The sequence below is a fragment of the Pteronotus mesoamericanus genome, unplaced genomic scaffold (genome assembly GCF_021234165.1).
Source record: "Pteronotus mesoamericanus isolate MK-2021 breed Mesoamerican mustached bat unplaced genomic scaffold, CSHL_Meso_final contig_78, whole genome shotgun sequence".
NCBI lineage: Eukaryota > Metazoa > Chordata > Mammalia > Chiroptera > Mormoopidae > Pteronotus > Pteronotus mesoamericanus.
This window is the reverse complement of record NW_026555258.1, coordinates 25,588,830-25,613,187: the sequence shown is the minus strand read 5'-3', so window position 1 is coordinate 25,613,187 and position 24,358 is coordinate 25,588,830. Positions and strand designations below refer to the sequence as shown.

The window sequence follows — 24,358 nt, the reverse complement described above, 5'->3', positions numbered from 1 at the left end:
AGGTTTGAGGTTTTTGAGAACTGACCATCGTCACTCCAGCTGAGTTGTTTTGTCTCATTCTTTTCTTTGCCACTTCCCTCCATTACTCATCCTTTTGATGCAGGCTTTCTTAGAGACAGAAAATATACATAATATTTTCTATATTGTTTCCTCCATTTTTTTAATGATGGTAATAGCTAATCCTTAATGGATAGCTCCATTCAAGGCACTGTGCCAATCTCTTAAATTAATCACTTCCTTTAAATTTCACATCCTTTTGGGGTATATATAATCATTATCCCTATTTCAAAGAAGGGGAATTGGAGTTTGAAATGTTGAAGCAACTTCTTACCCAAGGCTACACACAACCAGAAAGTGACAGATCAAGGAATTGAATCCCATAACCTGAAGACTTGTTCTATTAATCTCTAGTTTATACTGCCTTGGGGAAAGGTTCTTTTTCTTTGAGTAGCTATAGGTAAACTAGGCATTCCTCAAGCCTACTGGTCAATTTAATCCAAACAACTAGTGCCAGCTTAAAGAAACAAGACAAAGAGCCCACATCCTTTGGGTTTTTAAACAAGGTGTTTATCAGTTATAGCAACAGCAGCAAAAACAGCAACATTTGAACTGTGCTGTTTACAAAACTCATTCATGCATATTATTCCACTCACCAGGCACAAGCAGTGTGATAGTTTCTGTGTTCTATTCATTGAGGGTAAAAAATGAGCTAGACAGATTGGCCAAGCTCCCTAAAATAAGCATATTCATCCTGTATCCCATGGGGGTCAAATGCTTGTCTCAATATCCCAGTTTCGGGGTAGCCTTTAGGAGGACTGAGCCCTAAGGCCCCGACCCCCTTGCTAGCCCAGGCTAAAGCAAAGGCTGGTGGCTGCAGTTCATTTACTTTATTCATTTTTTTAATAAATAATAATTCAGGTAGCTTCTATGTATTTTTTAATTTTTAATATGTTTATTGATTTTAGAGAGAGAAGGATGGCAGGGGGAGAGAGAGAGACAGACAGACAGACATCAGTGTGAGAGAGAAACATCGACTGGTTGCCCTCCACATGCACCGTGACTGGGGATTGAACCACAACAGAGATATGTACCCTGACAGGGAATCAAAACCGCAATCTTTTGTTGTACAAGCTGATGCTCCAACGAACTGAGCCACGCCAGCAAAGGCAAGGTAGCGCCCCAAGTGTCAGGTATTGTGCTAAAACGTTAACATGGATTATCTAGTTTAAGCCTCATAACCACGCTATGAAGTATTTACTATCATTTCTAACTTTCACTCAAGAAACTAAGGTTTGCGTTTAAGTAACTCTCCCTAAATTGCTCAGGCAAAAGGAATATAGGAGGGTTCTGAACTTTGTTGGACTCCAGATTTAGGCCCATGATGAGAAAGATAAAGAAAGGACAATCCAGGTCACACAAACAATGCAAAGGTGAGCCTGGAAAACCCTCCTTCAGGCCCAGATATAATCCTATTGAATGTCCCTCCTGCCCCACCGCCAAATGAATATGGCTGACAAAAATAATTGTTCATTATAATATGTTATGTTCAACACCACTTTCCCATCTACTCTTTATAAAACTCTAAGTTTCCAGTCTTTACTTCCTTCTTTAAAAAATAATTTCCTGCAGTGCTCATTTATGAGGCCTCTAAACGTCCTGGGGATCTTTCTGTCTCCTGTGTAGTAATACAAGGGAGAGCCTGTGATTGTGGTCTTCACAATGTCTAGCCTTTTGACACTATAGAGGGCAAATGAAAGAATTATAGACCTCCTATGGGGAACTATCATTATTCTGCTACTAAGAGTCTATCTATGACTTGGTTTTGTCTCCCCCTTCTTTTTTCATGTAAGTCATTTTGTTTTGGTCCTCTGACCCTGCTCTCGATGTCTCATTTTATTCATCTGGAGCAGCGTTTCCTTTTCAGTTCACTGAGACCCTTTCAATTGTCTTACTCAACATCCCCTTCAGATCGCATTTTATGTTAAGTGATCTTGTAGCACTAAGTCCATTTCTCCCTTCTATGTCAGACTGGTTATTTTGCTATGAATACGACCAATACTACTGGTGTTTCCAAATAAAGAAGCATAGAGTAATAATAATTATAGCGGTAATGATAATGATAATTATCACTATGTGCTGGGCATTGTTTGAATGCTTTAGACATATTAACTTTTTAAATTCTTAAAACAATCCTATGAAGCTGATTCTATCATTATATCCATCTTATAGATGAGAATCCAGAGGCACAAAGCAAATAACTAACTGGACTAAGCTTATGGAGCCAGTGAATGACAGAACTGAGCAGCCTTTGTGGCTCTCTTGCCTATGTTCTTGAGCGCGACAGTACACACTATAAAAGTTTTCTGCCTTACCAGCTGTTTCCTTTACAGCTGTGACACTGACTCAGTTCCCTTATCCAAGAGTTTAGCCATTGTACCTGTCGCCCAACCGCCAATTACAGGAGCGTAATTAGCTCCCAACGAGCTGTTAATACTAGTATCTATGATTTATTGTGCTAATGATATGCACGGTCCTCCACATTCATCATGTCATTTCAGACTTCCGATATCCCCATGAGGTAGGTTCTGTTAATAACTCCAGTTCATGGATGGAGGAAATGAAGCTCAGAGACATGAAATAATAACTTCCCCCGGGCTCTTCAGCCCATGCTGCTGGAGTCAGTTGTTAAACTCACTTATCAGCTGACTCTAGATTCCAACTCATGTAAGGTATTGTCTTAATGAGATTTTCAAAGGTATTTATGATCATGATGCAATTACTTTAGAAGTAAGATCCCTCTAAAGATGCAATTCCACTGCTGCAAATAGCAGAATTGGGGCCTGAACCAGGTCAGCTGAGGCCAGAACCTCTGGCAGGAAAAGGGAGGATTCCTTTTAGCTCATGGCATCGGAATAACCCTGGCCTTTGTTTATATAATTGACTTGTTATCCAGCCAAAAACTTCAAGGGGGAAAACGATCTGTGGACTGCGGAACTCAAACGTCTCACTTGAGTCCTCGCCCATCGCCAGCAGTACTGTCCTTGCAGACTGAGCAGGCAGCCAGTTCCTTGTCCAAACTAGAGTCAGCAATTATGGGCTGATTAAATGCAAATGAATAAAAACGGCTCTCAATTTACCTCCAGTCTAGTGACGTAAGCTTTTTGGCACAACTCGACCCAATCCTTGTGGCTGAGTAACTTGTTTTAATGCCAGTTTTTATTTAATTATGTAACTCAGAGGAATTCAGTATTAAAGCATGTCCTGGAGAATGTGGCTTTCCTTCAGCGTGGGTGGGGTGCAAAAGTACAGTAGGAGGTTTAGCTTAAAGGTCTGTAAGCCCACAGTATGGATCCCAGGAAACCAGCCTCTTAGAAAAGCTGCTAAAGAAAAACATCAAATGAACATAAAAACAAACAACTGAAAAACAGTAAGAAGAGAAATCCTTTCCTCTTTACTTTTCTCTTAGGCTAGCCCTTGAGGGTGACTTGGGCTGTTTCTAATAATTTTATTTGACAGTGCATACTGAACCTGCGTTTGCCATGGAGCTCAGGGAACCAGTGCCAGTGCCATTATGATGGTGGGGCCCTCAAAGATTCCAGCACCTACTCTGAATCAGTGCATCCAGGAGGACACGCCTCCCCTCTGCCCTCCCCCAGGGCGGCCCGCCTGCAGCATTGTCGCAGCTTTCCCACGTGAGACCGGTCTCCTTGTTTATGGCTGAGCTGGTGTTTGTGTATCTTTCTTTTCTGTTCAGCACATTTGCTCCTGTTAAATGAATCACAAGAGCAGCACAACTAAAGGAGCATTTTGCTTTGTGAGCCAAGCATCAGAGGGCAGCAGTCAGCTAAGTTAAAGAGGCATTTTTTTCTCCTTCTTTTGCAAATTTGAGAAATTTTTCATGCAGCAATAAAAAAAAAAAACACACACACACAGTGATTCATGAAGTTTGCAGTGGAGAAAAATGAAGATCAGCAAGATTAAGCAATTTGGTTAAGATGAGACAACTAAGTGGAGCTATGCCATACACACATGTAACACATCGAACTTGTGGGCTGCCTCTGGAACTTAAGTTGCATGTAAGTTCTGTTTCCACTGTCTTGAGCAATTGTCACAGCAAACAAGCTAGACACATGAAATGAATAGTTTGTTATTCATATGCAGAACCTGGCTTGGTACAAACTGGAAGAGCAGATCTATGAATTGTCTCTAGAGACTAGATAGACAGTAGCAGTAAATGCTTACTTAGTTAGGTGTTCGATGAATGAATATACCCCGAGTGTAGAGACAGAAAAGTGGAAGTTGACTCAGAACCTAAAAACTCATGATGTTAATTAATTCACACTGAATTTAAAAGCATGTATTAAAAGAAGTTAAATGTATCTCCTTGGTATAAAAAACAACTGTAAGTGGAAGCTATTTTTTAAATTTTATTTTTCAATTACAATTTACATTCAATATTATTTTGTATTGGTTTCAGGTGTACAGCATAGAGGTCAGACAATCATATACTTAACAAAGTTCTCGTTATTTCCAGTACCCGCATGGACCATACACAGTTGTTGCAATATTATTGACTATACTCCCTATGATGTAGTTTTCATCCCTGTGATTATTCTGTAACTACCAATTTGTACTTCTTAATCCCTTTACCTTTTTTACCCAACTCTCCTCCCCTCTGGAAACCATCAGTCTATTCTCTGTATCTATGAGTCTCTTTCAATTTTGTTTGTTCATTTATTTTGTTCTTTAGATTCCACAGATAAGAGAAATCATATGGTATTTGTTCTTCTCTGACTGACTTATTTCACTTAGCATAATACCCTCTAGGTCGATCAATGTTGTCACTATGGTAATATTTTACTCTTTTTTTATGTCTGAATATAATCCATTGTGTATATGTACCACTACTTTTTTTATCCATTTGTCTACTAATGGGCACTTCGGTTAGGTGGAAGTTATTTGCTTGTTTTAAAGTCATCTGCTGAATACATTAAAAATATAAAATATTTTAAAGTAAAAATTGATTTAAAAAATTTGCGTACTTACTAAACACTGATTTAATTATTCTCTTTTTTGCTCATGTTCTTTTGTTTATTTTTTAGTTTAAGTATGGTTGGTATACAATCTTATATCAGTTATATTAGTTTCAGGTGTACAATAATGATTTGACATTTTTATACCTTACCATGTGATCACTCCACTAATTCTAGTAATCATTTGCCCTCTATAAACCACAATATTATTGATTATATTCTTCTTCCCCTTTTCACCAATCCTCCCACCCCTTCCTTTCTGGTAACCTTTAGTCTCTGTTTCTATGAATCTCTTTTTGTTTTGTTTGTTTTTTAGATTTCACATATTAGTAAAACCATACAGTATTTGTCTTTCTCTGATTGACTTATTTCGAGTTGGCTTATTTGCCAATGGACCATTTCTTCCTGGAATTATAGAATGTTAGATCTGGTTATGTTTGAACTATTTAATTCATAACCCTTAATTTTCTGATGAAGAAACTAGAGTTGACCAAGATCGAGTGACTGGTCCAAGGCCAAAAATTTGATTATGGCAAAGTTGAAACCAGCACCCAGTTTTCTGGACACTTGAGATTATATGAGTAATGTAAATAAAAATAAAATTTAAAAATCTATGATTTTACAGATATTTAAGGATGAAAACTGAATAGAAACAACTCTGAAGGTCCAGCTTAATGTCTGAGCTGTTGAAAAGGAAATTATATAAAAAGTAGTTTCACTTTATGAAACTTTTAAATTTTAAATAAATATTTATTTGATGCCACAAGCAGTACATGAACCTCACTGTAAAATACAAATAGAAGCTTTATGGCACAAAACATTATAGTATCTCTTTTTTTCACTGATTCTAAAAGTAGCCATTATTGATAGTTTAGTGGCTATCATGAGTATTGTTGAACTTACCTCACTTTTGAAGGACCCAAATTCCATGTTTAGATGTTCTTTTTAGATTACAGCCTAAAACATGTACTAGCTTTGTTTGAGACTAATATTTTGTCTAAGGAACTAATGCTTTGTCTAAATGTATCGCTAGCTGGTGTGCAATGACCGAGTGACACCAGTCTCTTAGATTTTCATAATAACTCTAAGTTTTTCCAGCTAAAGTACTTTAAAAACACCTTCTATACATTTCCTCCAAATAAGTGTAGGATGTCAAGGTAAAGAAATTGTTAGACTTATAGACAGAGAACAAACTGAGGAGTTGCCAGTTGGAAGGGGGTTTGGGGAGCTGGGTGCAAAAGTGAAGGGATTAAGAAGTACAAATTGGTAGTTACAAAATAGTCATGTGGATGTAAAGCATAGCATAAAGCATATAATAAATAATACAATAACTACATATGATTGAATTATTGAAGGTACCACTTCATAAATTATATAAATGTCTAACAATTACGCTGTATACCTGAAACTAAAATAATATTGAATGTTCAACTGAAAAATAAAAAAATAAAAAGATGGAGGAACTGTTGTATTCTCCACTTATAAAGTAGAAAATCAAACTCTAGAGAGATTAAATGGATGCAGCTGATTGGTTGTACTAATGTGTCCAATTCTTCTCCCCTCTCCATTCATACCTTCGGCCAAGTGACTGCGAGTGCCCTTCTTCTCTAACTCTGGTCCTGGCCAGGTGACTTATTTGTGTTATTTGAATGTTAGCAGGCAAGATGTAAGCAGTTTTTGGGAAGTGTTTACACATTTCCACTTGTTCTATAGCCCTCTGCATCACCATGGAAGGACATGCCTGGGTTAGCCTGCTGGAAGATGAGCCATGTGGCATAGAGCCAAGTCCCCCAGCAAGTGTTGAAGCTCTCCCCCCAGATCAGTGAACAGCCAGTGGACTCCCAAATATGAAAGTGAGCCTTGGTCAGCTAAATCTGACAAGCATGTGAGCTATACATAAATGTTTTTTGTTGTTTGCCGCTGATGTTGTGTGGTTGTCGGTTACTGTACTAACAGGTAACTGATACAGTGCTAACAACTATAAATGATAATCTGGAAATTTAACTAAGATCTTCTGTCTCTAAACCTAGTGCTCATGCCATTTGACCCAATCTTGCTCTTTTGCATTTGCACAGGTTATTTATTACCTCTGCCTGGGATTCCCATTTCTGTGGGTCCCTCCTATTCTTTCTTTAAAACCCAGATTGGTACTATCTCCTTTTAGAAGCCTTCTCTGATTTTCCCAAGAGATAAATTCTTTTTATGTATTTTAATTATTTCACAAATCACAGTGTAGAGTAGTTCTTTACTTGAATGTACTTCTGAAGGGAATATGAGTTTCATTAATATAAGTACCTCATTAATATTTTTATATTATATTAACTGGTAGGAAGAAGATCATGGAAGAAGAAATGAATGATTTCTTGATGAAGGATTTCAAATATATTTCTGATTTGGTCTTGTCTGTCACCTTAGCTAGGATCTCTGGGTTAGGTAATAGGTTTCTTTGTTCTTAAACAAATGGCACATATATATTATACACACTGTGTACCAGTTAATAGTCCCTATAAATAATATAGAAAAGGTCTCTACCCCTGTGGAGAAACACAATTAACAGAAGGCAAACCAGATAGTTAACAGTTACTGATAAATTAAACAAAAGCAGAGAAAATGAGAAAAAATAAAGCAAAAAATGGTAGGAGGAGATAGAAAGTTAGGTGCAGAGACTGCTTTTGATAGGTCAGCTAGGATACCGACATCCTCACTGGGTGCTTAATGGTAAACACACTTCTTTCCTTAGTTTTACTGCAGTGTTTTAATCTTAATTATACATTTTCTGAGGACAAATTGTGCTCATTGTTCTTCATATCTTCTGCAGACTCTAGGTGCAAAGCAGAAGTTGCTGGCTGATTTATTATTCTGATAATGAGGGGCACAGTAAGTTCAGTGTGTGTGTGTGTGTATTGTTTTCCTTTCAGATTTTCAAATTTATGCCACTTGCTTGGAGGGTTAGTATAAGTCTGTAAATTATACAAATAAATTTCATATTCCTTGGTAATACTTCTGGGCTTCTTCTGAGAATTCCCATTTAAAAATGGTCACAGCCTTCATTTTAAAGATGTACATCAAACCATAAATCCTGAATGCCATGAATGTTGGCAGTAATTCTTCCTGGAGAAGTCAAGGATGCAGTTGGTTTTGGCCTGTTGTTAGAAGGAGGAGAGAAACAACTAGAGCGATCCTCAGCCCTTGTATTAAGTATTATCTGTCCTTCTCCATTCACCTGGTCATCTGTAAATCTGGGGTTATGGTCATCTATAGTTCTGCAGTAGATTGAACAAATAATTACAGAATATTGACTCAGGCCAATTACTGTGCTCAGGTAATTTATAAGCATTATATCATGACCTAAAGACAGGGCTGTGAGTAGGTATTATTTTCATTTGAATCTGATGTGCAGAGTTTTAGTATCTTGTCCAGGATCACAAAGCCCAGTCATGTAGAAGAGATGAAACATAAGTTTTCTAACATGAAACAGGACTTAGAGATCTTTCTATTTTCCTCAGCTAATGTTTAAAACAAGTGCCAGCCTCTGTCCTAAGTTCTGAAAATACAAGGATGAGCAAAATAGCATGAGGCAAGTGCTCTTCATGTTATTCCTTGAACATCAGAAGAAGACAGGGAAGAAGGCAAGGAGTGATTTTGAGTACTCTGTGCAGCAGTTTGTCTATTTAGGACAGCAACTTTTGCATTGAATTGCCCGGAGAGCCGGAGAGCTGGTAGTTCTCACATCTTCCTCTCACTGAAGGTGCTGTCCCCTGGGGATGGAATCGACAGCCAGTGGGTTGCTGAGGGATCCCAGGAAGAAAGCCCTGTGCAGTGCCCTGTGATTGGAGGGTATATGCTTTCTCCAGCCCCTTGAACCAAGGATACCTGGGACTTGGGCAGGCTAGTTAGCTTTCATATTTCCCTTCAGTGCAAACTAGTCAAGTAAACTTGTCTTTTGTGAGGCTTGGTCTTCTATCATCATTTAGTTTTTATGTATTCAAACTTTCATCTAATATGCATAATTGCTGAAAGAAAAATGCTGTAGAACAGCCATGAATTATGGCTTTTAGAGGAATGAATACTGCAGTTAACGTTGCAAGACAGCTTCCATTATAATCCCGTTTTCACGTCCCTGTGATATTTTAAGGGGAATGGGGAGAGGAAGAGTTTTCCTTTGAGCTAAAATTTTCCATGGTTTGACGCAGCCCAAGGTGACTTTCAAAAATGAAATATTTGCACAAGTGTCTCCATATATTTTTAAGTTATTGTATTTGGAAAATGCTGTTCATTTTTACTCCAAGTATTATTAGTGCATAAAAAATTCCAGGTATAAATGGCTATTAAAACTTCAGTCATTACACGCCACTTGTCTCAGGAATGACTTCTGAGCAAGATTTTAAAAGAATTATAAATCCCAAAGGCCAGATTCTTTCTTTATATGACTATGTTATAGTATTTAATGTAAAAATGGGTAGAACATTTCATTATTTTCAGAGTTTCATTAGTGCACAGATTTTCAGAGAGGAAATAAATATTTAGGTAACTTTTATAATTTTTGAATTTATGATGGACTCTTAAGTGACAAAATACATTTAAAAATAATTTTTATATTTTATGAACTATATTATTCAAGCTTTTAATTTTTTTTAGCTTAGATCTGTTTTAATTGTATCTTTTATAAGTGGCACATTATTGAGAATTTTTCCCAAAAGTGTCATTTTCTTAGTGAAACCTACTTTTGGGGAACAGAATTACTGGTAAGTATCATAAAAACAAAAGTAATTCTACCTATATCTAAGGATCTTTATTTAGAATGTGGGGCATATATTTGACTAAGTGCTTTGTTCTATTGGTCTGTGTCTCTAATTGGTTTTTTCATTCCACCTACTACTGATGTAGTTGACATTCTGAAACACAATCTTGTGTCTATTTTTTATTTTATGTGTATGACTTTAGATCATTTATTTATATTTAACTATGCTAAAACTACCCTCAGTGCACCTAGTTACTAAGATGAGAAAATATTATGTATATTGCAAAGTGTGATACAACGAAAATTGTATTATCACTGAAAATAATAATATAATTTAATTGTTTGAAATGATACTGAAATATTGTTGAAATGTGACTTGTGTGATCAGTAACCTTTTTCTGGGCTTTTCCATCTGATGGCAACCTTTATATTCTCTTCCAAAAGAAATGATATTTTCACTAGGTAAATATTTCATTTAATGTAATTAAATAACTTTGTCTTTTTTAGAATCTTGTACCTATGGTTTTATTCAACACATATTTTATGATTTTACCTGATTTCATCATCCTAATTAAGTAGTTTTTAAATATCATCTCTACAGTCTTTGAATCTTATTCTTTTCTTTTGTGACTGGAGAGAGGCATTTTATAGAAAATAGCTTGGTGTTTTCTCATTTCAAATTCTGGTCTGGTACACACATGCACATATATACATCCACATATATCTAAAATACGCATATTATATACTATGTTACATACACACATTATATGCATATATTATATACAATATATTATGCTATGTACATATATGTATGCTATATACACCATGTGCACATGTTATATACATGAGAAGCAATATACACATGTAACACATATACACATACACATATGTACATGTACATATGTGTATGTATATATGTATGTGTATATATTTATTCCTTGTTAATGCTTAGGTTACAATATTTTCTGATTCTTTTCTGTTTTTTCTCTAGCATATCCATACAGCTGTTCCTGTCAATTGGAAGGAGGTTAGATCTCTGTGTTCTCCTTTCAAAGTCTCTTTTTTTCTCTCACTTCATTATCTGTTTGTTAAGAATGAGATTTCTCCTCCTTTTATCCTTCATAATTCTGATTCATCATTCAGAACTCAGCTCTATGACTCTTCCTCAAGGAGACCTTCCCTGATTGTGACCCCCACTCCCACATTAGCCAGGTTCCTGTTAACACATTGGTAAAGAATTCTGTTCATCATCATAACACCTATCACAGAGTTATGGTCATTTAATGTCCAATTTGCCCACTAAAATGAAAGTTCTTTGAGGGCAGGTTTAGGGATCTGACTTGCCTGTTGTTGTAACCCGTTATTACCTTAGTGGTAGATATAGGGTGATTTACAGTATTTTATGGACTAGATGGATAAATGGATCTCCTGCCTGCCATTTTCATTTTAAAAAGTAATTTGTATATTTAAAGTCATTTGTCAAAATGACTATGCATTTAAGATAGTTTTTCCTATAATTGGTATAAAGGACAGGCTAGTTACGGTACTCAACGGTTGAAAGCATTTCAACAACTTTTGCCTACTGGGAGCTATAATTTCACCTTATGGTCTCATAAACCACTCAAGAATTTCATGTAGTTACCAGAACCTCAGACTAAAATTATAACCCTGAAAGCCCTTGCTGCCTATTAGTCATTTGGTACATGACACAAAGCAAAATATATTCTACATTTCTAGACTTGAGTTTGGCTCTTGGTATATGGGCTGCTTGATTTTATATTTGACCTGCAAAATATTCAGCTCCCTGAAAGCTTAAACCATCTGACCACCTAAGGTAATTCACAAGGACTAGGGGTAAGTTGAGCAGTAATTAAATGAACATATTATGAATTTCTTATTTGCTCTGATAATTATTTTTCTCCAATTACCTTCCTGAATGCCGAGCAGAGCTTTGGGGGCCATGAGCATTCTTACCCTTGTATGCTTAGTACATTTTTAGTATAGTTTAATATAAAGGAACACATTGTATTAAAATTGTGATGGATCTGAAATGAGGAAACTGGGGTGTATGTATCTGTTTGAACTTTGGAAAAGTCACTTAATTTCTCTGAGCCTCAGCCTTCTTTCCTGTTAAATGCTTTTTCTGCCACCAGGTATACAGGATAAACAGACGTGCTGGATTGAAAGCGCCTGGGAAGTAACGGAGTGCTTTACAAATGGTTTGTGTCATTATTTGTCACATTAGTGAAGCAAAATGGTTATTTTCTAAAAGCATGTAAAAAATGAGAAAAAAAATCACTGGGTCAGGATCAGAGCTTGTATTTCTTCTCTGTAACACTTTTCTTCCTTTCAGCACTCAGCTGTAGATAAGAAGCTGTGCAAGAGCATGTGAGAGTAACATGGGAGTACGAAGGCAGTGCCTTTCATTCCTCCAGCTGCCTTTCATTCCTCCAGACGAGATGAACACAATGGTTTTTTAAGTCATTTACAAGATGTGAAAAGCAGGGTGAGAAATGGGTTAATAATGATTCAAAGGAGAAGCTGACAAACTGGTTACTATTTCCACAGGGAAGAAAAACAAGAATAAAAAGTCTTATAAAGCAACACAGAGGAGAATTTCTTTGCACTGAGGGTAGACCAGTGACAAGCACCAAGGACACTTTCCTGAAATTCTTCAGGAAGTGGTCTGGTGTGTCGCTGGTTTGACTGGAATGCACAGAAGTAATACAGAGCAGATTGACAGCAGGGTGGGGAGAATTTGCGGGGGGGACAACGAACCAAACTCTATAGGTCCATTAGCCAAGTTGTTGGTCAGTTGGGTTAAAATTGTAGCTGGCAGGCTAGCGCTCTGAGTCAAAGCATCTCCAAGATGCTGGGAGAGGACCAGAGCTAAGCAGAATCACAGTATACAAGTCACTGGAACCTTGAACTTGTTAATGGGGCATGACACCAATTATACGATTCAGGTGAAGTTTCGTCCTGGGATATGTCACTCATTCAAGGGTAAAGGTAAGAACGGAGCCAGCAGCAAAGTGACCTGATGCTGGGCCATGTGGGAACTGACCTATAGCACTGACTCTGGTTCTGCATTTCTAACAAGTGTGTGGAGAAGCTAAAACTGCTGGTTCTTGGAGCATATTTCTGAAAGGATATGGACAGGGTATCTTAAATTCTCTCTGAATAAGAACAGGATTAGTTCCTGGGCCTTGTTGAAGGAAAGGTAAGGGAGAGGGCTATGCCTGAATGTTAGGGAGAAGTGGCCTCAGCTCTGAGGAGAAGAGAGTGAGAGGAGACTGCATCTTGGCAGGAAGCTCTGCAGCCTGCCTACTCCTTTGGTTTCTTCTTTCTCAAATTTGATAGCTTGTAACTTTCCCCTAAAATTCATGAAACTGCCCAGTGTTACCGGCTTTGTTTTCTCTGTAAGGAGAATCATCTAGTCTAAATTAATAACCCAGAGAGGAAACTAACAGAAGTCGTAGCTCTTTCAGGGAATGTTTGTCTTATACAGAAACATATGCAGTGTATAGAGGGCCTTTCTGGAGGGAAATTTTTTAACACAAAAAAATGGCCGTTGGGAGAATTTCAGGACCTGTGGAAGAAGGAAGATTTAGGGGGCCGCTGATACCATTGTATTCTACTGGTGGGCAACCCTTTTACATGAGTGCCAATTCAGGAAAACCAAAAAATGTTAGTAGAATGTTTTTATAGATTATTTTAGTTAATATACATATTTTGTATACTCTACTATTTCAATGACAATATATATCTAGTTCATTTCTTTTTCTTAATAGCAACATTATGTTCCAATGAAGGAATGTACCCTACTTTAACCTATTTAATGGCTATAGATTATCTCTAGCTTTCTGTAGGATAAACAACATCTTAATGAGCGGAGACTGACGTTGTCTCTGTTCTCTTTGAACAAAGTTTGCAGGAGCTGGGGGGTGCTGAAGGGGCCCTGGAGTAACAGCTTGAGGGATTTAACTTTGGGGAGATGAGTTAGCACCAGTTCATACTCAGATGCTATAGCTTCACCTGGAGGCTTCTAATGTAAGCCAGGAGAAGCTGCTCTTTCACAGGTGGTGGCAAGAGAGCAGGGTGTCATCTAAGACTGTGACAGTATGCCACAGTGGGGTGGATAGAAGACAATGTAAAGATAAAATGCTCTTTCTCTTAGTTTTTGAAGTACGTAGAAGGGTGTATTTTGTTGCTGCAACACTTCCCCAGATAGGGTAGCAGTGATGATGCTGGTGACAGTGGGTGGGAGTTAATGTGTGTGTCTCTCACTTCTTCCCCCCCTGCTCGGCCATGTACTGTGTGTGCACAGATTCAGATGTCACAGCCTCAGCAGCTGTCTCTGCCCTTGCATCATCTTTGTGCGTGAGCAGCTTTCTTAGGCGACGTCCAAGGGTGGGGCGAGGACTGGCTGGAATAAAGCAGGCTGCGGGGGACATTTTCATTGCATGTATAAATAAAACACTGGATAGAAAATAATTTACAGTCAAGTGTTGTTGGGTATGAAACCTCTCTCTACCATTGATTAGCTGTATGGCCTTGGACAAGTTACATAATTTCTTTTAGCCCTGTGTTTTCAATGGGTATGGGTGCAGTGAAATTTAAATGAGAAAAAACCATATACAGCAGTTAGCATAGTTCCCTCAAAGATAGAAGGTATCCAATAAATGCTATTATTAGTTATTAATATTAATATTTTAAGTTCATGTAGAACCCACAAGATGTTGATTGATCATCATTTTAAACACATAAACTATAGGAGATATACATACTTATATATCTACATTCATTTACATTCTTATTTGCCAATATATTTATCTCCATTAATTCTAGGTCTTAAAATCATGTGTGGAAAAAAACTCTAGCTCAAATATAATTTAAGGAAACATTTATAGGTTGTGTTTGGGATGGCATTGTTAAAATTTTCTGTCATTGGCATTTTTTAGGCAGCAGCTTCCTGATGAAATGTCATGGTAAGTGAATTTTTCGAGTTTGAAAAATATTAATGGATTCTGACACTATGTCTTTCTGAACTTAAATTATGAATAACACCATATATATCTGTGTCATTGGCTAGAGCAGGCTTGTATGCAGTACAGACTCGGAAAACTGAGCCCTAACTTGTTGAATTTCCTGGACTGAGTTAATAATATAGCTGAATTCACAGTTCAGCTTCCAGACTTGGCAATGGATTCACTGGTGGTTACATCATGCTGGCTTCTGATCTAATTAAGGATCAAAATGTCAAGCTGAGGGTCAATCATAAAAATTCAACATTCACCTTAAGTCATATTGTGTGTGGACTAAAATATGTATTTTAGACATCAAAAGAGCCTCTTTGGGGGTTGTCTGCAACTTCTTCAGACACATATAGATATTTACTGAGCATGAAAATGAGATTCTTCATGGGCAAACCATTGAACCTAAATTGCATCCAATTTCTCTCTGTCCAACACCGGTACTTTGCTCTTTGTGTTACAGCACATTGCCCCCCTACCAAGGCTCTCTTTCTATTTATTCCATAGCATCTAGTGTGAGGATGGTTTTGAAGGGTTTGAATGGTTATGAGGCCATGCAGAGGTGGCCAAGATGAGTCCAGACAGATAGAGGCAGGAGCGGGGGGGACCTCTTACTTGCAGTTGGAGGGTGTAGCCAGGTGGTTTCCACATTATGTTCAAGAGTGGCCTGGAGTAACTTAGTTGTCCCAAATTACAAGTGAGTGACTCCATTACCCTGCATTAACTTCATATAAATGGATGTGAACATACAGTCCATAGACATGTCTATGGATAATTGTTTATAATTACATGAGATATATGTGAATATTTAAAGATATCTATGACATATCCATTGGTATATAAAGTATCTATGTATAAAGGTAGTGCTTGCTAAGCAGGTTAATAATATAACCTGCCTATTTCCCCCTACTTTAAGGGACGGGTTGGAAAAAATTTGGCACAATCTCTGTTTGTATTCAAATGAAGGAAGTGAACTTAGACATTCATTAAAGCAAACACAGCAGGGTGTTTAATTGAAAACACTTTGCTGCAGTTAGTATGAATTAGTGTATCTATTTGAAAGTAATAAAGCTGCAGTTATTTTAAAAATTCTATTAAGAACCATTCAAAATTGGTTTGGATGTAGATGAGGAAATAAACAGATCACATGCTAATTTTTGAGTTTTCCATTTATCAACCTGAATTAGCTAAGTCTTGATAGTTTCCCTGAATTTCCTTGGACAACATTCAGGAAGGGAAGAGGAATACACACTTTCCACTCCTAATAAGAGTTGTGTACAGTGTGTCTTGTCCTTTTTGAACCGTTAAGTGTTTCTGACCTGACTCCACAATCTGCTGCTGGGACTGGCAACCAGCTCAGGCTAGGGCAGTATCATCTGTCTCAAGGATCCTGCACTTCTGACCCTTGGCTCAGAGATGGGCATCATGGCCTTAGGTTTCCTTCACTTTGACATCTGATTATATCAGTCTCAAAGCTCAGACACTCCCGGTCACTCTTGGATATAATCTGAAACTCACCTGGGTACGTTCTCCAGTTTCAAGTGAGAGATGCTTCTGTCTTCTGCCTCTATCCTACAGGACACTTCTGCTTGGCTTCATGGCCAAGTCCATTATTTACCCAATGCTTACCTAAGTGAGTGGTTGCCATATGCTTAGATTCTAGGGATACAGGTGCATAAGATAGATCTGGCCTCCACCCTCATGAAGTTCATTATTGAGTGGTGAATGGAATCAGAACTTCAGTTAGATATTTTCACACCTATTATCTCCTAGAATGCGCTCAAATAAGGAGATAGAGGCCATGGCCAGTAGCTTGCTAAACTTCACGCAACTAACCTGTGATCGAGGCATATGTAAAATGTAGATCTGTCCAACACTGGGACTTGGCTCGCTGTATCATAGCACAGCACCCCCTACTGGAGCTTTCCTTCTACTCATTCCATAGCATCTAGTGTGAAAATAGTTATAAAAGGTCTTACCAAAAGCACTGATTTCAAAGTAATCCCTGCAGAGGGTTATACCCCTATTCCAATGATTGCTGCCATTTTTCATCTGTCTATTAACGGAACAACATTTAAGAATATTTACTGTTCACCCACCACTGTAGATCCAGTGATGAGCAAAACACAGGGGGACAATTACCAAGTAAACAAATAGATGCCATGACAATTTCAGATTGTGTTAAATCCTGTGAAAGGAACCAACTGGTTGGGAATCAAAATATGCTTTGGAAAGTCTCTGTGTAAAGCATAGTTTCTATAAGATGCCAACATTTTATTGTTATGGGAGTGCTGTTCACTGGGGAACTCACCCTTCCTGGACTGGGAAGGCTGCGCAGTGCAGAGCATGTGGAGCAACGTTGCTGTTGCGGCTATTGTCTCATGTCTCAATTATTTTCATTCTTACTTGGCTTATTATGTACTTTGTCATTACATAAATAATACATGGACATTGCAGAAAGTATGGAGTAAAAACAATAAAATATGTATTTCCTGTAATTACAGTGCTTGGATATCAATGCTGTTAACACTGTGTTATATTTCCTTTTAATCACTTCTCTTTATAGCATGTACGTATGGGTATTATGAAACTGGAAATACAGTATATGCTTTTGTATCCTAAATTTTTACTGAATATGATATTTTGATTTTTTTGATATTTTGAAACTCTTTAAAATCATCTCTGCTGGCTACATTTTTATAGCACATAGGAATACTGTAATGTATTAATTGTGCTACTGTTGGACATTTACCTGGTTTTCAAATTTTTGCTATTTTGAGGAAGATAGTAGTGAATCTTTGCAATAAATTGTTATTATTTCCTTTGGACAGATTCCTAGAAGTAGAAGTCAAGGGTGACAGGGAATGAAGACTTTCAAGGCTCTTGATACAAATGGCCACACTGATTTATGAAGATATTGTACCTACTTACGCTCCTAAGAGCAGTGTATGCTCGTGCCAGTCTAAATGTGCATCCACCAAGATTGAGAACTATCAGTTAAAGATTCCTAATTTGATAGGTAAAAATATCATTTCATTACTGTTTCTGTTAGAATTTCTTTGATTACAAGTAGGATTCAACATTTTTTAATTTCTTGGTCCATTTTATTTCTTTTGCTGAATTGCTGTTTGATATTTTTATTTATTATTTGATTTTAACATTATTTAATGTATATCTTGCTCTCTTCCTGAAAGGATTTAAGGCAGCTGAAAGAACACAAAATGCAAGGTGGCATAAATTAAAATAGGAAGAAGTGAAAAAAGAAACAACACGAAGCCAGGAATGGTACTTAAAATGCACACTGCAGTGACAATAAATCTGCTATTAGTAGGCAAGAGATTTGCCTGTGAGATCTCCAAATGTTGGCTGAGAAAGAGAATCTTGCCATTTATCAAGTTCACATTGACAATGAGAAAGAGAATGAAAGAACACGAACTAATTGTTCAAGATAAATATAATTAATATTGGTATTAAAATTTGACAAGACTTTTAACTATTTTTCTTATTTTGTGTGTGTGTGTGTGTGTGTGTATTTGTATAAGTTGCTTCCCTTGGATTATTTTACTCTTGATGACTACTTAATGAGGGGATATACTATATTAATGTCGTTTACAATAGCATCTGTCATTTGGGAGTGGTCAATGAGTATTAGCTTTTCTGTTATTTTTACTAGTATTAAGTTTTCAATATCAAATCTCTTGAAGCTTCTATTTCTAATATTAACTTTAATATACTATTTTTAGAAGATTAAGCAACAAACAAAAATGTCCCTTGGGATTTTAAATAGACTTGCTTTAGATCTGTAAACTAAGAAAAAATTTGACATGTTTAAATATTTGGTCTTCCAATTTAGTAACATGGTAGTTTGCTTATTATTAATACAGCTTTATTGAGATATAACTCACATATCATACATCACCCATTTAAAGTGTATAACTCAATGATGTTTAGTATATTGACAAGATGTGTGCAATCATCAGCACATTCAATTTTTGATACGAACCTTATGTTTGTACATTGAACATTACTTTTCATGCAATTCCTATAGAGGATGCTTTCCTCATCTACTATGAATTTTTGTTGCAAGAGTGAATGAAACGTTTCTCTCATATGTTTTCAATCTGGAGGTACACGGGGCCCGTGGGAAGTGCAGCTCTCCTTAGACTATAGTATTTCTTGGTTTTTTTCTTTTGAGAAATTTTCTCCCTAGAACATCTGGTGATCAAATCCACTCATGTTTTTTAAACTTGTCTTATTCTTGTTCTTTTTCCCCGGCTTCTCAATCTCTTAGCTCATGATGGGGTGATCACAGTTGCACCCCTCTTCTTCCAGACTCAGGACTTCTGCGCATGCTGCCTGGTCACCCTGAGATGCTCTCCTAACATCCCACTTCTCAGTAGCTCATTTAATCCTTCAGAGCTCGGCCTGACCTACTTTCCTCAGGGGAAGGGCTTTGGGTGGGGAGGATTCTCCGATTCTCCAGGCAGATCAGGTTTCCTATGAGGCTCTCTGGTTCTGTGTAATTTTTCCTTTACAGTAAAGTTACCATGGTTTAATTCATTAGCTGACTTATGTGCAACCTTGATAAATGTCTCTCTTCCTCACCAAACTCCATGGTGCAAGGACAGTGTCTGTTTTGTTCACTAGTCAATAGCCAGTCACCTACCATGGTGCCTGGAACAGAAGCTGCTCTTATTGGATGAATTAAAGAATGAATGAATGGTTTGGTGTAGTTCAGTTTTCTTTCCCTCACCTCAAGCTCCATTTTCAGGGTCTGTTCGCCTCAGAGTTACGGCATTCCTTTCTCCTTCAAGGCCAGCTTTTATTACATGAATTCACATGTTATATGAGGCAGCCACATGCTGTTATATGAAGATCAATAAAGGTGGTTTTTATAATTTGGGGAAATGCTTATATCTTGCTAGGACTATGCAAATGTCCTTTAATATTTCTGGTTAAAGTTTGTTCTTGACTTCACAGTGGGTCTATTTAATTTTTAATATTTATTTGAATGTTCACCCGGACTGTTTTTCTAATGCAGCATCATAATTTGCCTGTACAAAAATGACACTAACCTCCTATTTTCTCAAAGGAGCTGACATTTAAAAAAAACATATTACGCAACAGGGCTAAAGGGAACATTTTATGTGAGAAGCTAGAAAAGAAGAACTAAAGTCCATTAAAATCAGCAAATAGCTCATTTCAGATGCTCGTGTATCCTTTCAGCTGGGCCAATTCAACTCCAAGGGGGTGGTAGGGTTTTCTTTTTCAATGTACTTTACAAATTATGAAGTGATTTTTTATGCCTTGTCTTATATCTCAGCAGAATGGATATCAGTGGTTGGAAGGTTCTAAGAATGCCCAGGTCTATACCTTAGATCAGAGGCCCAGGTGAAGACCTTGTTGGATAAAAATAATACTGCAGTTTCTATCACCTGTCAATCATCTCATAATGTGAAAGGGAAATGACCTTGGATGATGAGCCAATGGGTGCTTGTTTCCATCTGACTACTTCACTCTATTTTCTACATTGGCTATAATGAATAGTGCTAGTTGTATGTCAGAGAAATACCCATATAATTGCTATGAAATATATCACTCCTAAGATCTTTCCCTCGTGTTTCATGCTTTAAGAGCCCACCTGCGTTGAGGCATGGAGCTTGCTTCCCGGAAGAGTCGGTGGGAGGCCATGAGAAACTACATGTACTTCTTTTAGTGTAAAATAAAATATTCTGGCAAAAATAGTTGAGTGAGGATAGAGCCATCATCCTGAATTTCATTTGCTCAGCAGGCCAGTCCCTTTCCCTTGGGGTTATCTATAAGAGCAGCCAGCAACAAGGTTATTCCTTCCCTCTGACCCATTAGAGGGGAAAAAAAAGGATTCCAGTCTGCCTTGGCTACTGCAACATGTAGTGAATCATAAAATTGGTCTGTCCTGCTCAGCCTTCTGCTTTAAATTTTATTTCTGATTCAAAGTAGTTGGTTGAAGCAAGTGAATCTCAGCTCTGAAATGGTGATGAAATGTTCACATTCTTAACTCTTAACAGTGTTATTAATTGTGTTAAACATATATCTAACATGCTAAACAATTATGATCAAGAAGAAAAATGGGGCTATTATATTCATCGCAAGTTATCTGATAATCGTGATTACAGATACTTATGTAGCAAGGACTCAATTCACTTGTGAAGTGTGTATAAATCAAGACTACAAATCTTACTTTTTAAGTCAAGTATTGCTTAGTCAAATAATCTGGGTATCTTTATATGAAAAAAGAAACCCTATAAGCAAGAGACTTTAACATAAAAACAATACTTGGGAATATACATATATTTTGGGGGGAACCTTAGTGGAAATTCATTTGTTACCTCAAATTAAAAAAAGGTTTAGATGTAGGCTTATCTCACTTCATTAAGAACTTGTTAGCTACAACAGAAAGTTGACTTTTTGCACTACTCACTTTGTCTTGTGGGCTAGGTTAGATTTACAATTTCACCTATCTATTCTGGTACAGTGGAGAATGGAATGATTGTTTCTTTTGTTTAAAAAATTGTCTTACTGCTGCATATAGTTTATCTTTATAGTTTTCCTTTTAAACCCCTAAAGTCATTGCTTCATGTTTCTCATGCATAACATTGTCACTTAATTTTGGCAATCGTTGGTTCTGATTTGTGAAACTCACCACTGCTTTCTCTGTTTACCTGAACTCCACCCTCCTCCTTCCCTCTACGTGTAGGGTCAAATATCCAGGATATGAAAGGTAGCCTAGATTAGATATGTTCTTCTTAATTGTCCTTGGACAATTGTAACATAACTCTTGGTGACCTCTCCCCAACCCAAGGTGGCCGGCTATACAGCTTTCCTTACCCTGTAAGGACACCCTGTTCTTAGCTAACCTTGCCACCTCAGTTCTGCACTTCTATACCGTTGAGTTCTCTAGCATCTGACTTTGGGAGCTTATGATAAAATATTAGTTCTTTCCATTTTACTATTTTTAATGGCAGAAAAAAAAGATTCTTTGCCATTTAAAGTATGGATCTCACTATTTATTTTCCAAGAGAAGTAATTAATTCATAATGAAATCTACTTTGGGTAAATATACTTTGTAAGGCTATTCCCTGATAGCTATTTTGCCAGTCAAATAACACAAGGAAAAATTGCGCTAATAGACATCTCTTCCAGAAAGTCTTTCTCTAGAACAAACACCCCCTGAAACTCGCCACTATTTTTGTTTCATGTAATACAGCAATAAAATATTTAATTCAATAAGGCAAGAGATTTTTGGACTAGTCTCCATAGAGGGCTGAGAGAATATTTTGTGTTAGATGAAAGAACATAGACATACTACAGCACAGGACACAATATATGGAATTATAACAAACAATAAAGAGAGCTAGAGTAAAAATCAAATATTACCTTAGGGTCATGTATTCCAGAAAGCTCTTCATAGATCTTCTCACCCACCATGACAGCCGCCAAGTTTGCTGTGTATGTAGAAAGGCAAAACATACAGAAGATGGCCCAAAGGTTCATTAGGAACCTTCCAGTCCAGCATTTTGGGGGTTTGATTGCTGCCGTTCTACCAAACAAGAGGGCATAACAGACATTCAAGGCTGAAGAGAAGGAGAAAACTTTACTCCTATTCCGCCCCTTGGGAGTCAGACCAAAGGGACTCTTCCATTCATACAGAGTGAGGAAGATGGCAGTGATGTGCAAAGCCACAAAAATCCCTAGCCACAATGTCCAGTGGAGTGGCCACATGAAGGCTCCAATGGGAGCTGCTGTGTCTCGGGTCTTTACTAAGATGCCCAAGCTGGTGGAGAAAAAAGGACTGGTAAAATCTATTACCTGGCTTCGTGCAGTATTGATGCTGAAGGAAGTGACTGCCATGTGGGCTGACCCACTCAGAAGATCACCCACCAGTCCAGTCCAGTGCCCATTTTTCCAGGCCCCATACTTTCCATCTCCAACAATATAGAGGTCAAAGTCAAAGTTCATGTCTTCTGCTAGCTTCTCCAGCAGATCAATGCAATATCCATAGCAGCACTTCTTGAGTTTGATGGGCACTGTATCATTACTGCTATGAAGGCTACTAAAAAGGTTGTCCAATGTGGAAGAGTCATTAGTCATGGGGTCTAGGCAGAGTTGGCCTGCAGGGCACAAGCCTTCATCATCTACCTCCCGTGTGAAGACAAATGGATGCTCGATCAGGGTAACCACTCTCAAGTGTAGCTTACTTGGGTACTGGAAGTGGGTTTTGTGCCTCTGGGCCTGCTCTGGCCATATTCCGTAGTCCATGACCACATTTCCCTCCTGCCAGCTGCCCAAGCGTGTCCACATTGGCTTTCCCATGGGGTCATGTTGCAGATTCCAGATGAAAAAGTTGTTGTCTGAACTGATGATGGAGGAACCTTTTACTTTGATGGAACCACTGAGGCCTCTGAAAGTGGTGTTGGCTAGAAACCTGGCAAAGAAGAGCAAGGGCAAAAAGTAAGAGGGAGAGGTGAAGCCAAAGACAGGCAGCTGTGTTCATTTTGCTTTTCTGCCACAGAAAAAAGAAACTCTACTCTTTTTAAAAAGGCACTGCCTATAATTTTTTTTTCCTGGAATTAATAAGCTGGTCTCTTTCTAGGAGAAGAGTCTTATCTCATTGAGCCAATGAAATCTCATCCTCAGGCTCTAAACACCCAGGTTAGACTTGGCTCTTGGTCTTACTCCAAATTTCTCTATTCCTACTTGATGGTGGTGGTAATTGTTTTCTGTTGGTAGCTGTAAATTATATATTTAACAAGCTATGGTGTTTCTCAGCATCTTTAACATGTGTCATGTCTGCTGGTCACCACATTTGATTGCAACTCAATCAGCTCAATAAATAGTTTTTGGTGTGAAGAATAAATTTTGGCAAGTATGCATATACTTTTATAATAGCTTAAAAATTGCATTCATGATTCTAGAAAATAGCCAAATCTTGTTATCAGTGTTTTTGCCTGGTAGAATGAAAACAATCAACATATTTATTCCCATGAGGCCAGTTAGAGTTGTATGTAGACTATCGTCCATGGAACAAAGAAAAAGATGATAAATAGATTCCCTCAGGCTACCCTCCCCCTAAGTCATTAGAGAAAAACAATTGGCTCTGGCGCTAGGAAGAGCTTCTGCCAGAAGTCCCACGAAGGAAAATTACCAACTGAATGTTACACTGATTCCCAACCCTGTGAACCAGGGCACTGTCAGAACGTATATATTTTGATATGAATGGAACAGGAAAATGCTTGGTCAGAACCCTTGTCTTTCTTGAGTATGGGAAGATGAGACAATAAGAGTTAACATGTAAGTTTGTGGCATTTCACTCTTAATTAGGACCTAGTGTCAGAATAAAAGGCCACAGTTTGACATCAGACACACCTGTGTTTGAATACTATCTTTGTTCTTGTACCTATTCCTCTAAATGGAATCTTACAACAGGTGCCTTTTTTGTGTCTGCTCACATATTATTGTTTATTTTTATCTGAAATAGAATTTTGATTATTTCAAAGGGAAATTCCAGGTAG

At 37.6% G+C, this 24,358-nt stretch overlaps 1 protein-coding gene across 1 annotated transcript in view; it reads right to left on the bottom strand.

The window, feature by feature from the left end:
* Window positions 1-24,358, bottom strand: part of GRIN3A (glutamate ionotropic receptor NMDA type subunit 3A) — a 140,913-nt gene that overhangs the window by 55,665 nt on the left and 60,890 nt on the right. The window contains exon 3 of the mRNA XM_054584942.1: window positions 22,224-23,271. Within this exon, the coding sequence (XP_054440917.1) occupies window positions 22,224-23,271 (1,048 nt within the window). The remainder of the gene's footprint in view (window positions 1-22,223; window positions 23,272-24,358) is intronic.